Source organism: Chinchilla lanigera, unplaced genomic scaffold (assembly GCF_000276665.1).
Source record: "Chinchilla lanigera isolate Chin_1 unplaced genomic scaffold, ChiLan1.0 scaffold00022, whole genome shotgun sequence".
Classification (NCBI taxonomy): Eukaryota; Metazoa; Chordata; class Mammalia; order Rodentia; family Chinchillidae; genus Chinchilla; species Chinchilla lanigera.
Window position 1 is genome coordinate 14,767,286 of NW_004955423.1, and position 12,656 is coordinate 14,779,941.

The 12,656-nt window shown below is 37.7% G+C and overlaps 1 protein-coding gene across 3 annotated transcripts in view; it reads right to left on the reverse strand.

Moving 5' to 3' along the window:
• Positions 1 to 922: 922 nt before the first annotated feature.
• The window catches only part of Ptgfr (prostaglandin F receptor (FP)), a 48,255-nt gene continuing 36,521 nt past the window's right edge, over positions 923 to 12,656 (reverse strand). For all 3 annotated transcript variants that reach the window (XM_013514555.1, XM_005385183.2, XM_013514554.1), the window contains exon 3: positions 923 to 4,722. In XM_013514555.1, the coding sequence (XP_013370009.1) occupies positions 4,420 to 4,722 (303 nt within the window). In that variant the 3' untranslated portion in view covers positions 923 to 4,419. The remainder of the gene's footprint in view (positions 4,723 to 12,656) is intronic.

The window sequence follows — 12,656 nt, forward strand, 5'->3', positions numbered from 1 at the left end:
GCAAAACTACAGTTATTTTTACTTATTAGAAGCCCAATCATATTGGACATGGCTGCAACAGGCAATGCTTGGGTATTTTATGGAAAGTTTTGTTTTCTGTATTTTTAAGAATCAAGTTATTTCCCTTATGTTCTGTACAATTGTTAGAAACTAGCTTTTACTTATTATAAGCAGCATTACAGCATTCATTCTGCCTTATCTTCAGAGACTGAAGGAACACTTTTCTCAGTACTCATGAAGAGTGAATCCTAAGTGTTTTCATCTCAGGACATTTCTAAATGAAACTTTAAACAAAAGATTCCTGCTTAAATATTATGAGGAAGACAAAAATGAAATTTATTTTTTACCTAATGTTGAAATCACTGGTATTGTCAGTTCTTCTTTTGTATCCCAGGATGTACTTACCTGCTCCCTTAATGTCAGTAGGGCCTGCTCCCTTGATGTTACTTTCTCTGGGCTGAGAAGTATGAGGCAGTGGATACTCTGTAGGTCTAGGTATGATCACCATGATCTGTATTTTTCCCTCTGGCATGGGGAACGGCAAACCTAATGGAAGCTACCTTGTCACCTTGGCAGTGATTATAATGACATGAGCCCCCCTTCTGAGTGGATGGGAGTCACAGGTAAGATATAAAACTTTATAAGGCTGACAGCACAGAAATTTGGGGAGTTTTAGGTACCATAATCATATCTAGGCTATCCTAACTGTCCCTAGCTCACCAGGTTTTGAAAATGATCAGATCTGAATTATTATGACCTGCCTAAGTAAAAGTGAGGCACAGGTAAAAGAAACACAGATGTCATCAAAGACTGGGTAGGGCCTACATAACAAAATGCCTCCCCTCCAATGGCAAATAAAAATAGGAGTTCAGGTTCAGGATTTCCAAGTTTTATAGGATCTTCCTAAAATAACCACTCCTGATAAACATTAATCCATGTTTATTGTAAAATCATTTGACGTTTCAAGCTAGTCAAAGCACTGAAATTACATGAACTGCATACCAAGGCAATGAACAACATATACATATCATTATTTAATCTTTTACGTAAAGAAGAGCACAAAACGCATCTATTCACATAACAGAGAATATATTTCACGTTTTACTGAAGTAACAAGTTGAAGTCCAACATGATTTACCAGGTGATAAATTCTTCTAACAGCCAGATGAGGGAGCAAGAAAATGTACATTCCCTGTCTTTACACTCTGATCCTAGAGGGTGAATGTGGAGCAATGGTGCAGTCAGTAAAGAGAGCAACAGTTTTCACAAAAGCTCACGGTGTATGTTTAACGAGTGCTCTTACATTCTAAGCTCAAATTAGGCACAAAACTAAAGCAGGTTTGTCTTTTTAAATCTTAACGTGAACAGACACAACTTGTTACATCACACTGCTATATCTATATTCGTGTTTGTATTAATGCTTAGGAATTTTCCACTTTAGCTATGCAGATAAAAGCAACTTTCTATCTCCAGAAAAAAAAAAAATTGTAAAGGGCATAGTTCTGTCACCTAATTGAACCCATCAGTAAAAAGCCTGACGTTTTCGGATGTACCCACAGCTAATTATGAGTCAGCATTCTCTGTTTTTGTCTTTATATTCATAATCCTAAAACCCTTGGGCAATTTTGTGTCATTTTTTCCAAAAAATTCAGACACTAAAAAGAGCCTGTACATATTTTGAATTTGCCTATAAGATCATCTCTAAAAATCATATGCTGTGATAGTATGTGAAACTGCATGCCCAATACTTTACCTGCTGTGGAGATATTGTTGCACTTTAAATGTAATTGTGAATTTTAAAACAGAGCTTCACTCAGTCAAACTGGTGAGCCTGTTAAAATGTTTCACACTATTTACTTCCAAAATGCAGAACAAACACATATCCAGTTGGAACACGTATGGAAGTTATTGATGGATGTTCCCGCTATTGGTGATGATATAGAAAACTGCCAAACTATATACAGCGTAAGAATAACAGAAACAAAATCCTGAAGCCAGGTAATGCACGTTGTTGTGTTCACTTTAATTTTGTTTTTCTTGGGGGGAAAAAGCCTAAAACAATATAAACACATACTCTTTCAGTACCGTTTTTTCAGTTTTCGATGGCTACTTGGTACATTTCACATCATTTTAAGACCAATTCGATAGCCCTAAATCCATGCCCACATAATACAGACAACCCTTTAAATATGCACAGAGTGCCTCCTTTGGTGCTCCCCAAACATTTGCATCCCATGCAAGATAAGGGCACACAAGATTTCTTGAGTGCGGACACACATGGCTAGGGTGACACTGTGACGATAGACAGACAACTCTGCCACTGGGTCAGGCCCCCCGAGAAGAGGCCTGTGGCCTGTGAATGAGGTTCTTTCCAGGGCCTTTCCACAGTCAAAGCGCAGGAAAATGTTCACTGCAGGTTTTTATCCAATGTAGCGAGGAAGGAGAGAGATTTGGTTTCTTGTGCTTTATTCCACAGAATACCACCATCCTTAAGTAGCTCCAGGCAATAAATACCTGGTCTGAAAGTAAGTGAAACACCTGAAAGTTCTTCCTGCCTTTAAGTGCTCTTGAGACACATGAGAACATTTATGCAATTTAATAGCAATCACAAATTAAAATGGCTGTTTTTAGAAATACGCATTATATACACATAACATGCACACACATACATATATACAGACATATATACACCACAATAATCTATATATAACTTTCAGCTTAAATTAAAAATGTGTAAAAACTGCAATTCTATGTCCAATTGTACCAGGAAATTCTTGTCTGTAATTCAATTTGGCAAGAATTCATTTAGTATCTATTATGTGCTATTTATAGGCAAATAAACTAAAGTTATATGATTAATCATTTACTGGTCTTAAGACTACATGTGCCAATGCATGTGTTTCTTCTTTAAATTCACTGAAAAAAATGGCTGCTTTAAATCTTCACTGAGGCTGCTTGCTTACTTTTTTTTAATTTATAAATGAGAATATACCCAAATTCCCCCAAATTAACAATTCCAATGTAAACTACCAACTGAAAGCATAAATATATGAACATAATATTTTAAGAAATCAGTCTCAAAGGGGAAATTAATTTTTAAATGGATCTAACTTAATGGAAGCAGGAAATCTTTATGGAAATGTATTTCCCTATCTAAAGCAGATCTACCTACCCTAATTTCTGATGGGCCCAGGACACTTTGAATATGTACTAATACATTCTACCCAATGAATTATAATGTGGACAGAACTATACTAACAAGCAAAGGAAGGTCTAAATTATTGGGAAATTTGGAGAGACACTATTCTCCCTTAATTTCTGATTTACAATTAAAATGACCCCAAAATGTATGGCTAATTTCCAGTTGTCTCCCTTGACAGTGGTAGCATAAAGCATTGCAAGATGCCATCTCACTGATTTAGTGAACCAGCTTTCAATGGAATTCTCTGATGCCTTACATCTATGTGTATGTGTAAACCAGAAACACACTAGCTGCAGATTGTGAATATTATATATTATGAACCTTTTTATTCTCTGGCACAGAAATTATAGCTCACAGTAAAACATCCTTCCTACATTCTCTGTACATAACACTGGGGTTTCAGTTATTGTGTTGTCAGTGGTAGAGATTTTTAGGAACTGATTATCATGCAAGTTGTCTGTATCTGTCTTAAAAGGCCACTCTCATTTCTCTAAAATTATTGTGGATCAGTTCACTAAAACTTTCAGAGAAAAAGAAGAGTGTTTGACAACTGCAGATCTATTACTTGCCAAAAATAATCCTTCAAAAAAAATTAACCTTCCTTATGATAAATACAAGCAGTCATATCTGTCAAAGGCAACAAGATGGGCTCATTCTAAAGAGGTTCACAAGATAAAACAACTTGTCACCCAGACCTGTCAGCCACAGTGAATCCCAAATGTCATGATCACGCATATATACTGATTGAGGGTATGTAATGACTGCTAAAACAGACCAGAACGACAACAAAACAAATGATAGTGCTCTATTTCATTTAGCCTCGTTTATATGGAATAAGGAATAGCTGCAGAGCAGTGATCTCAAAATATCAGTCTTACTGTGCAGATACCACTAAGGCATTCTCTGGCAAACAGGCCAGTTAAGTGCATTAGACCTCAACAGATTCATTTATTCCAAAAGCATGAGTCACACAGATAAGCTCAAAATTATTGTCTATTTGACTCTCATAGCATAGTCTCATTCTACATCCAGTGGACAGAGAAAGAAAACTGTGTGAGCACACAGCTAATTTAACAAATGTAAAAAGCTGAATCTGACAAAGGTATTCCCAAACTACATGTTGAGGTCTGAATTTTCCAGTTAAACTACATATATTTATCTAATTAAATGAAATACTGCCCAAACTATTCAGAATTTTGTTCTAGACCTACACTGACTTACTGTCCTACTAAACTAGGTGCTTGAGGACTTACTTTCTCTGCAACTGGTGACTCAGAAATAGCAGCAACCTTTAAGGAATTTTTAATGGAGCTAAGTTCCCAAATATGAAAGCTGATCACATGCACCCCACAGCAGCGCCGGGCAAGCTTGTAGAGATTCTTAAGGACGGCCTTCCGGAGAAGAATGTATACCCAGGGATCTAGGATTTGATTCCACGTTGCCATTCGGAGAGCAAAAAGTGTGGTTTCACAGTTCTCTAGAGAATTATTTGCATTGATTCCAATGTTGGCCATTGTTACCTAGAACACAAACAGCAGCAGGAAAACAGTTGAGTACAGATATGTTTTCAGCCCTTATAGTTCCTTAACTTAACCAGCCATGTACATGTCATTCAGTCCACTTTCCATTGTTATGTTATTTTGCAAAATACTGACAAAAATAGATGAGTAATATCAGAATCACTTATAAAAGCATTTATAGCCTTTGAATTCAAAATGACAGCAGAACTGTAAAAATGCTAACTTCTATGGTAAGTGAGATGTACACAAATAGAATGGCTCAAGGGATAACACACATTCTTATCAGTAACTAGATTCTTCATACTCTGGATAGCAATCTCAAAGCCAACACACAAATGTATGTTTCAAAGAAAAACTGAAGTACATTTAAGTAAGTAAATAAGAGATTAACAATTTCTCAAAATGAATGTAGAACATATGATATTAATTTGTACATAGTATATTACATTGTTCTGGAATATTACCTTTAGAATTTTCTTCTTGTTAGTTACAATATTTCTAATGTCTTTAATTTTACATTTCTTTTCTATATCTCTTACTCTAACCTTAAATTGGCTAAAATATTCCCAAAAATATGCAAATAACTTTCTAAGAACTTTGTAAAAATGAGTTCACCTCTGTACTGCCATTGTGACTTAAAAGTAACAATGTATATCTTGATCTCCTGTGTCCATTTCCTGATACTTCATGATTGCAAAGAAATCATTTTATAGAACTAGTTCCATGAATGATTCTAATTACAAGATAAGTGAGTCAAATCACTAAGCCACATTTGACTTCCAAGTAGTTGCAGAAAAGACAAACAAAAGGGCTTTGAAAACATCTTGAGTATAAAAGCAAATAAAGCATCAGTGATCAGAAGATGAAACTGAAAAATTAAATGATATCTGAACCATTGTATCACAAAGATTAAAACCTCTATAACAAAATCTAAATTCCGGGGCTGGGGATTTAGCTCAGCGGCAAAAGCGCCTGCCTGGCAAGCACAAGGTCGTGAGTTCAGTTCCTGGTACCGGAGAAAAACCAAAAAAAAAAAAAACAAAAAAAAACAAAATCTAAATTCCAAGTGAAAAGAAAATCAAGACCGTTGTCAGAAATATCTTTATTTGCACTGATGAGATCTTTAGTTGGAAGATAAATACCCCTTATCAAATCTTTCATTGTTAATACAACAAAGTATGAATTCCTCAGCTGGCTCCTTGATGATGCATCTGAAAGTCCATCTCAGTAACATCATTTTCTCTGCAAATGCCCTATGCTCCAACCGCTGACGAAGGCTGCACTTGCCCCACATATGCCATGGCCTTTCTGAACTTTGGCTTGTGTAACTCTTTTTTTGTTAAACTCCTTTTCTGCCTGACAACTCCTATGCATCTTTCAAATTCCATATAATCATTGACTCACCCCGATGTAGGTTTCCCTGTCTACACCTAAATGAATCAGCAGTTTCTCCCTCCTCTGTATCACCCCAGCCTCCTGTCCACATCAAGTTCCATCACTTACAATAATACATAATGATTATGCATTTGTCTCTACATCTACGAGAATCTTTTGTTTTTCTTTGTTTTTTTCTTTCTTTTGTTTTTCTTTGTTTTTCAAATAATGAGAACAGAGCTGACATCTAAAATGTCCTCAGTAAATTGGGAAATGAATTCAATTATGTTATTTTTGTCCCTTCAGACTATTTGGGAAGAACATCTAATCAGCGGAGTCACTTCTGACCACCCATCACAGGGTCTCATATTTTGCAGCATTAAATGTTTCTAAAAGTTTCAATACAATAACTACTGCATTCCAGAGTGGTTTGTTGCCACTTAAAAGAAATAAGATTTTGCAGACCAGGCAAATCGTTTGGGAAATGTTTATTCCCCACATCCCTGGGGCCCATTCCCTGGGAAAATAATGAATTAAACTAGAGGCCTAAATATCCTGTAGCTAAAAAACAAAAATGAAAATGGTGTTTCCTGCACAATAGCACCTGGCTCTGATACAAACTCTTGTATCACTGTTCCTTAAATTATCTAATTGGTTTGAAGAAGTATACCAGTTGGCCCCAGTTCCTCATACAAAGAAACCAGAGCCAAGATTTAATTGGCAGTCAGACTGAGATATTTTCACTTTATGTTTCTTCTGTACTCACCAAATGTTTATTGATTATCTGCTATGTGCTGGGCAATGTGTTAGGCATTAGATTTACGGTGATGAACAAAGCAGACACTGTAGAATTTCTAATCTGTTTGCTACAATAGTTTTTGTCTAAAGATGAATATTTCTCTTGCCTTACAAGAATGAAATGAATGTATTTTCTAATAATAACTAGGTATATTCCTGGGTATCTCAGCCTAGCTAAGACAATGCTCTGTGTGTATAGGAACAAATGCACTCAGTATAGTTCCCTGGCACGGCTGACCTTGTTATAGAGATGGGCAAATTTGAACCACTTCAGTTAGTGATGCATGCACTTCTCTGATTCTTCTCTCTGCCCTATAAACAGGAGGTGGTCACCAGCTGTGAAAAAACACAGAGGCCTCTGCTGCAGAAGCCCGGAACACCAGTGCAATGCCCAGGCATTCATAACCACTCTCTCCTTCTTGCCCTCCTTTATCTGCCAGTTTCAGCCATGAAGAGCAGTTGCTCTGGAGGCCAGCTTGGGGATGGATTTATTACTTATCCATCAATAAAACATAGGTGAAATATTTCTCTACAAGAAATATCCGGAGTATGTTATGGATAACAACACATTATTGATAATTCAAGAACACCTATGGTAATTTCCCATAATGAAAAAAACATGCAGGTGCTAGTGTTTGTGATTGTTAGCTTTTTAAATAACAAATCCTTGAGCCATATTGATGCTATACTCTAGTTTGGAAAAAAAAAGAATGTTACTTTTCCATAGAGAAAAGAATCACCAGACTGTGTATCAGTACTTTCATTTATTAACTTTAGACCATAGACGTATGGAAAGTTTTTATTAACTCCTTTGGTTTGTGTCTAATTTAGCAATTTTTCTTTGATCATACATTGTTCTCACAAGTTTTTTTCCCTCATGTAATTTGTGAAAATACACTACTTTACTAAAGAATCGGAACTCATGTGGATTATTGATGCATTCTATGTGTATGTGAGTCCAGCGGTACTGAGGACGCCACAGAATTGCCTGGGAAACTTAGGTCTGATAAAACTGGCAGGAGATGTGTGAGAACTTTCGTCAGAAAGAAGAATGTCTGCAAATTGGCCAACAAACATGGCTGGCAGTCATTGTGCCTGGAGCCCGATGACTCATCAGCCTCCGGAATGCTCTTCTCTGATTGGCCCACCCAACCTACATTCCAGATAGTTGTGTGCAGATCCTCCTCAAACAGATATCTTTCATCTAGCTTCCAGGAGCTATGCAGCCTGGAGCTGGGGGAATACATATTATTTTCCAAAATGTCTTCTACTGGCACATTACAGTTGCTCATCTAGGTTAATGATTATAATTCTAATTGAGAAATGCACAGCAACAAGTGGTTTGATGGTCTCTTAAAATCAATTAATTAACCTGATATCTCTGAGGTACTCACTACTAAGATAAGAGAAAAACAATGAAGTCCAAGAGATATACAGGAAAGAGAGTTTATGTGCATTGCAAAGTTTCCAGGAGCAAAACAGATAGATGATATGATAAAATACCCACCCATTTGGGCCACATGGTACAATTACATCAGCTGTTATATTCACCACAATAAATCAACCTTCAGGCGACTTTACACATAGATAAGAGGCCCCCTGGCTATTAAAGCTTTATTCTGGAAGTTATTCAGCATCCTCTACCTTATGTGTGTATACCTCTTTTCCAGAATGAGGAGACCCATGGTGTTTACAATTTAAAAACAATGGTATACTGAAGAGGTGTGCTTCAATTGCTTTGTGTATTCACAAAAGAGCATAAATCTAGCAGTGAGAAATTTTTGAGTGTTGTCTATGTGCAACCAGTGTGCTAAACAATAATGTCACTGGGATGAATATTTAAAGAACCTACCTAACTGATGATGTATCTTGCTATTTTTTAATTCTGCCTCTGACACTAAAATATAATCTTGAAAGCATCTGTTTTTGTCTGATTCTCTGTTGTACCCTTAGCATTTGGTACTCACAAGGGTAGGCAGCATTGTTGAATGAACTGAATGACATCCTATGAGAGGAGAGCAGCAAGAAAGCAAACAATTACCATGCTGCGTGCAGTAGAATGAAGATATATAAAAGGAGCTGCGTTAAGCATGGTGGCACATGCCTGCAGTCTTAGCTACTCAGAAGGCTGTGATGTGTTTAACACCACTTGTGTGACATAATGAGACCCCATCTCAAAAACAACAAAAACAATAATGAAAAATAAAAGGTGCTACAGGCAGGGCTATTTACTTATACATCATCACAGATGTAATCACCAAAAAGCATGTTTCTGAAATTTGCCTAGGACATAAACACTTGTTAATCAGCTTTGACCAACTGAACTTAATGGTGATTGTGCTTCAGGTTAAATTTTTCCTTAGCAGAACTTTTTAAAAGAATTTTAGGTGAATACATAATCAAATTCTTTTTTGATGGACTGTCCAACTTCTTAGATACCAAAACACATCTCAGGCTGTTATCATCATCTCTTTTCATGTGGACAATTCTATGATAATTATACATGATTCTCACACAGTCACTGGAACAAGTGTTATCACACACAGTTCCTCTTAGCCCAAAAAGTAGACCATTCCTCCTCCTTAGGCAAGACTGAAGAGGACTAATTCAAGGACAGTTTCTTTGAGGAGTGAATACATACACAGAAGTACAGTTTGTTGATTTGCAAGTTTACTGCCCTTGAAAACTTTATCATCCAAAGATTAATATTTGTCTATCACTTAAATAACCATAGAGTATAGCACAAATTGTAATGATGTAATTACAGTCCGGTTTCACTGTATCATAAAAATGATTCACCTCGAGGTTTTCCAAAGAGGCATTCCATGAGGTCTCTGTGTTGAGAGTTTAATCTCTGTGTTAATTTGGGTACCTAGTGACTGAAGAACCACGTGTAAAAGGTGGATTTTGAAATGACACAGCACCTTTGAATATTCATAAATGAGATAATTCATTTTAAATTAACTTCTATGGAAATTTGAGAAAAGTCATACTGTATAAAACACTGACTGCATCTCAATTTGATGGATTATTTTTGAATTATGTATGTTGTGGGAATTTCCCTCTGTAGCTTTTATTTCTAAAAATAGGATGTTGGGGCTGGGGATTCAGCTCAGCAGCAAAGCATCTGCCTGGCAAGCACAAGGTTGTGAGTTTGAGTCCTGGTACTGGAAGAAAATAAAAACAAACAAAAAAAAGAAAAAGTTAGTTTGTAAAAATAGAATGCTTACTATTGCAACAGTGACTATAAGAAACTTCAAGACTATAAGAAACCTAAACAGTGACTAAAATCTTATCCATGTTCAACTCTAGAAAAATATGCTTTTAAAAAACTGAAATGTTTATGCTCTGGCAGGATATATCTTTTCAAATATGAACTTTTTCCTTACCTGTTAATTTCCACACTGTTAATTACAATGGGTAGTGGTATGTCAGTCATTCCCCATTTACTGAATATGCATTAAAATTAAGATAATAATTTGCACATGGTGAATGATTCAAAGACCGAAGTATTACAACAGGAAGGAAGGAGACAAAGGTATATGACATTTCCTATACCACAGCTCCAGCATACCTGAGAAATGTTGCCCATTCCTACAAAATAGAAATACCTGGAAAGACTCATTTTCTTTTCTGCTTGATTTGCTGATAGAGGATTAACTGATGGCCCAACTGACAGCACATTCCTGTCTCCGCCTACAGACGTTCAGAGTTGTACAGAAATAAAGCAGGACACACTGTAGCAGTGATGGCGAACCTTTTAGAGCTTTTAATGCTACAAAGAGCCTGCTGCAGCACACGTGCCATAGGTTCCCCACTACAGTGATACTGTTCATTTTGAAATGTAACAATCCCAAACCAAATATTTAATATTTTAAATATTTCATCCCTTCACACCAATGTGAGGAAGTTATGAGTACAACAAAGAGTGGAAAAAATTCTTACCAGAATGAGCCTTCAAGAAAAGGGGAAAGAAGGAACAGTCATATTGGCCCTTTCTATATTTTAATCCCTTTCACCTTCATAGCTCCCCAGGAGTAGTTACTATTTTTCTGACATGGGTCATAACAAAGCCAAATCACAGAGATGTTAACTACCCCAAGTTTATACTGTTGGAAAGAGGCAGAAGAAAAATTTAAATCCAAGTTTACCCATATTCAAAGCCTCTGATCTGTAACTATTATTCCCAGTAAGGGAACTACTGGTGGCATGTCCTATTTACAAACAAGATGATTAAAAAAGGGGCTGGGGATTTAGCTCAGTGGCACAGCGCCTGCCTGGCAAGCACAAGGTCATGAGTTCAATTCCCAGTACTGGGAAGAAAAAAACAAAAACAAAAACAAAAACATGATTAACAAATAATGGCTGAGTACTTACTATGTCCCATAGTATTTACTATGTTTACATCTATTTCTTCTTTAACCTTGTTACCAACTTCAAGAGAAGTGGTAACAGCCCTGTGTTAAGAGGCTGAAGCTTGCGCACACCCTGCACCAAGTGAGGGAATGCACCAAGAGCCACTGGTCCCGTGGTTCAGATCTGTGCTTCTACCACCACAGTTCCTAGCTGAAGCTTGCAGAGAGAGCCAGAGAAGAGGTCCTCATTCAGAAGCCCCAGGGACTGCTCTAGCTGGGGGCATGTGACCCCTCCCTGTGCATGCCCTGTGCCAAGTGAGGGAGTGCTCCAACAGCTGCTGGTCCAGCGGTTCGAGTCTGTGCTTTTCTTGCACCCGGACCCTCTAGGGGGTCGCAGGCATGAGCATTCTGTGATTGCTGCCCAGCTGGCCTGCATCTGGTTCGTGTATGTGTCCTGAACTGACTGGAGACACAGAATCAGGTGGTTCACAAACTGTCAACCCTGCAGTTCATGTCTGGGTTTTGCCTGTACCCTGAACTGTCTGGGGACATAGGTCCACTACACTGGGATTGTCACACCAGTGCAACCCGAGTCTGAGCCGTGCACGTGCCCTCAACTTAAAGGGGATGCTGGATGAGACCGTCTGCCATCAGCTGACACCAATGCCCACGTCTGAGACCTGGGATAACTGGACACAAATCAACAACTGCCGGAAAACCCAAGACTAAGTAGTACTTCTCAGAGGTCACTGAGGGACAAACCTGACCAACAGGAAAACCAGGGACGCTAGTGGCCTTTGCTGTACAGGCACTGAAGGGGGAAATTGAGTTTTCTGCATCCAGTAGCAAACATGACCAAAAAAAGAACTAAAACACAATTCCAGAACTCCACCCCACTCAGAACAAGGCCAGGAAACATCGACATAGGAGAACTTGGCAAACACGTGCATGAAAGACCTGAAATGATTGCAACAGAAGTAAAGAAACAACTCCATAAGGCCATAGAACAGATGAGATCAGAAAGAATCCCTCAGGCAAAAAGTGAAATGACAATAATAATGAAGGAACTGCTCAAAAAGTCTGAGGAAGAAACGTATAAGAAAATAGAATAACAAAGGCAAAGGTCAGAAGTGTTCAATGAAAAATATAGAAAGGACTCAGAATGCATGAACCAGATTCAAAGAGACTTCCAGGAAAACAAAGCTGCCACTGAAAGCTACCAAAACCGCTTGAATGAAGCTGAAGATTGAATCTCAGACTTTGAACACAGCATGGCAGCTAGCAACCCTGAAAGAAGGGATCTTATGAAATCAACAAGGATCCAGGAAAAGTTTCAACAGCTGCAAGATGAGGCAAAGAGGAATAATGTATGACTTCTAGGAGTCATTGAACAGCAGGAAGAAACAC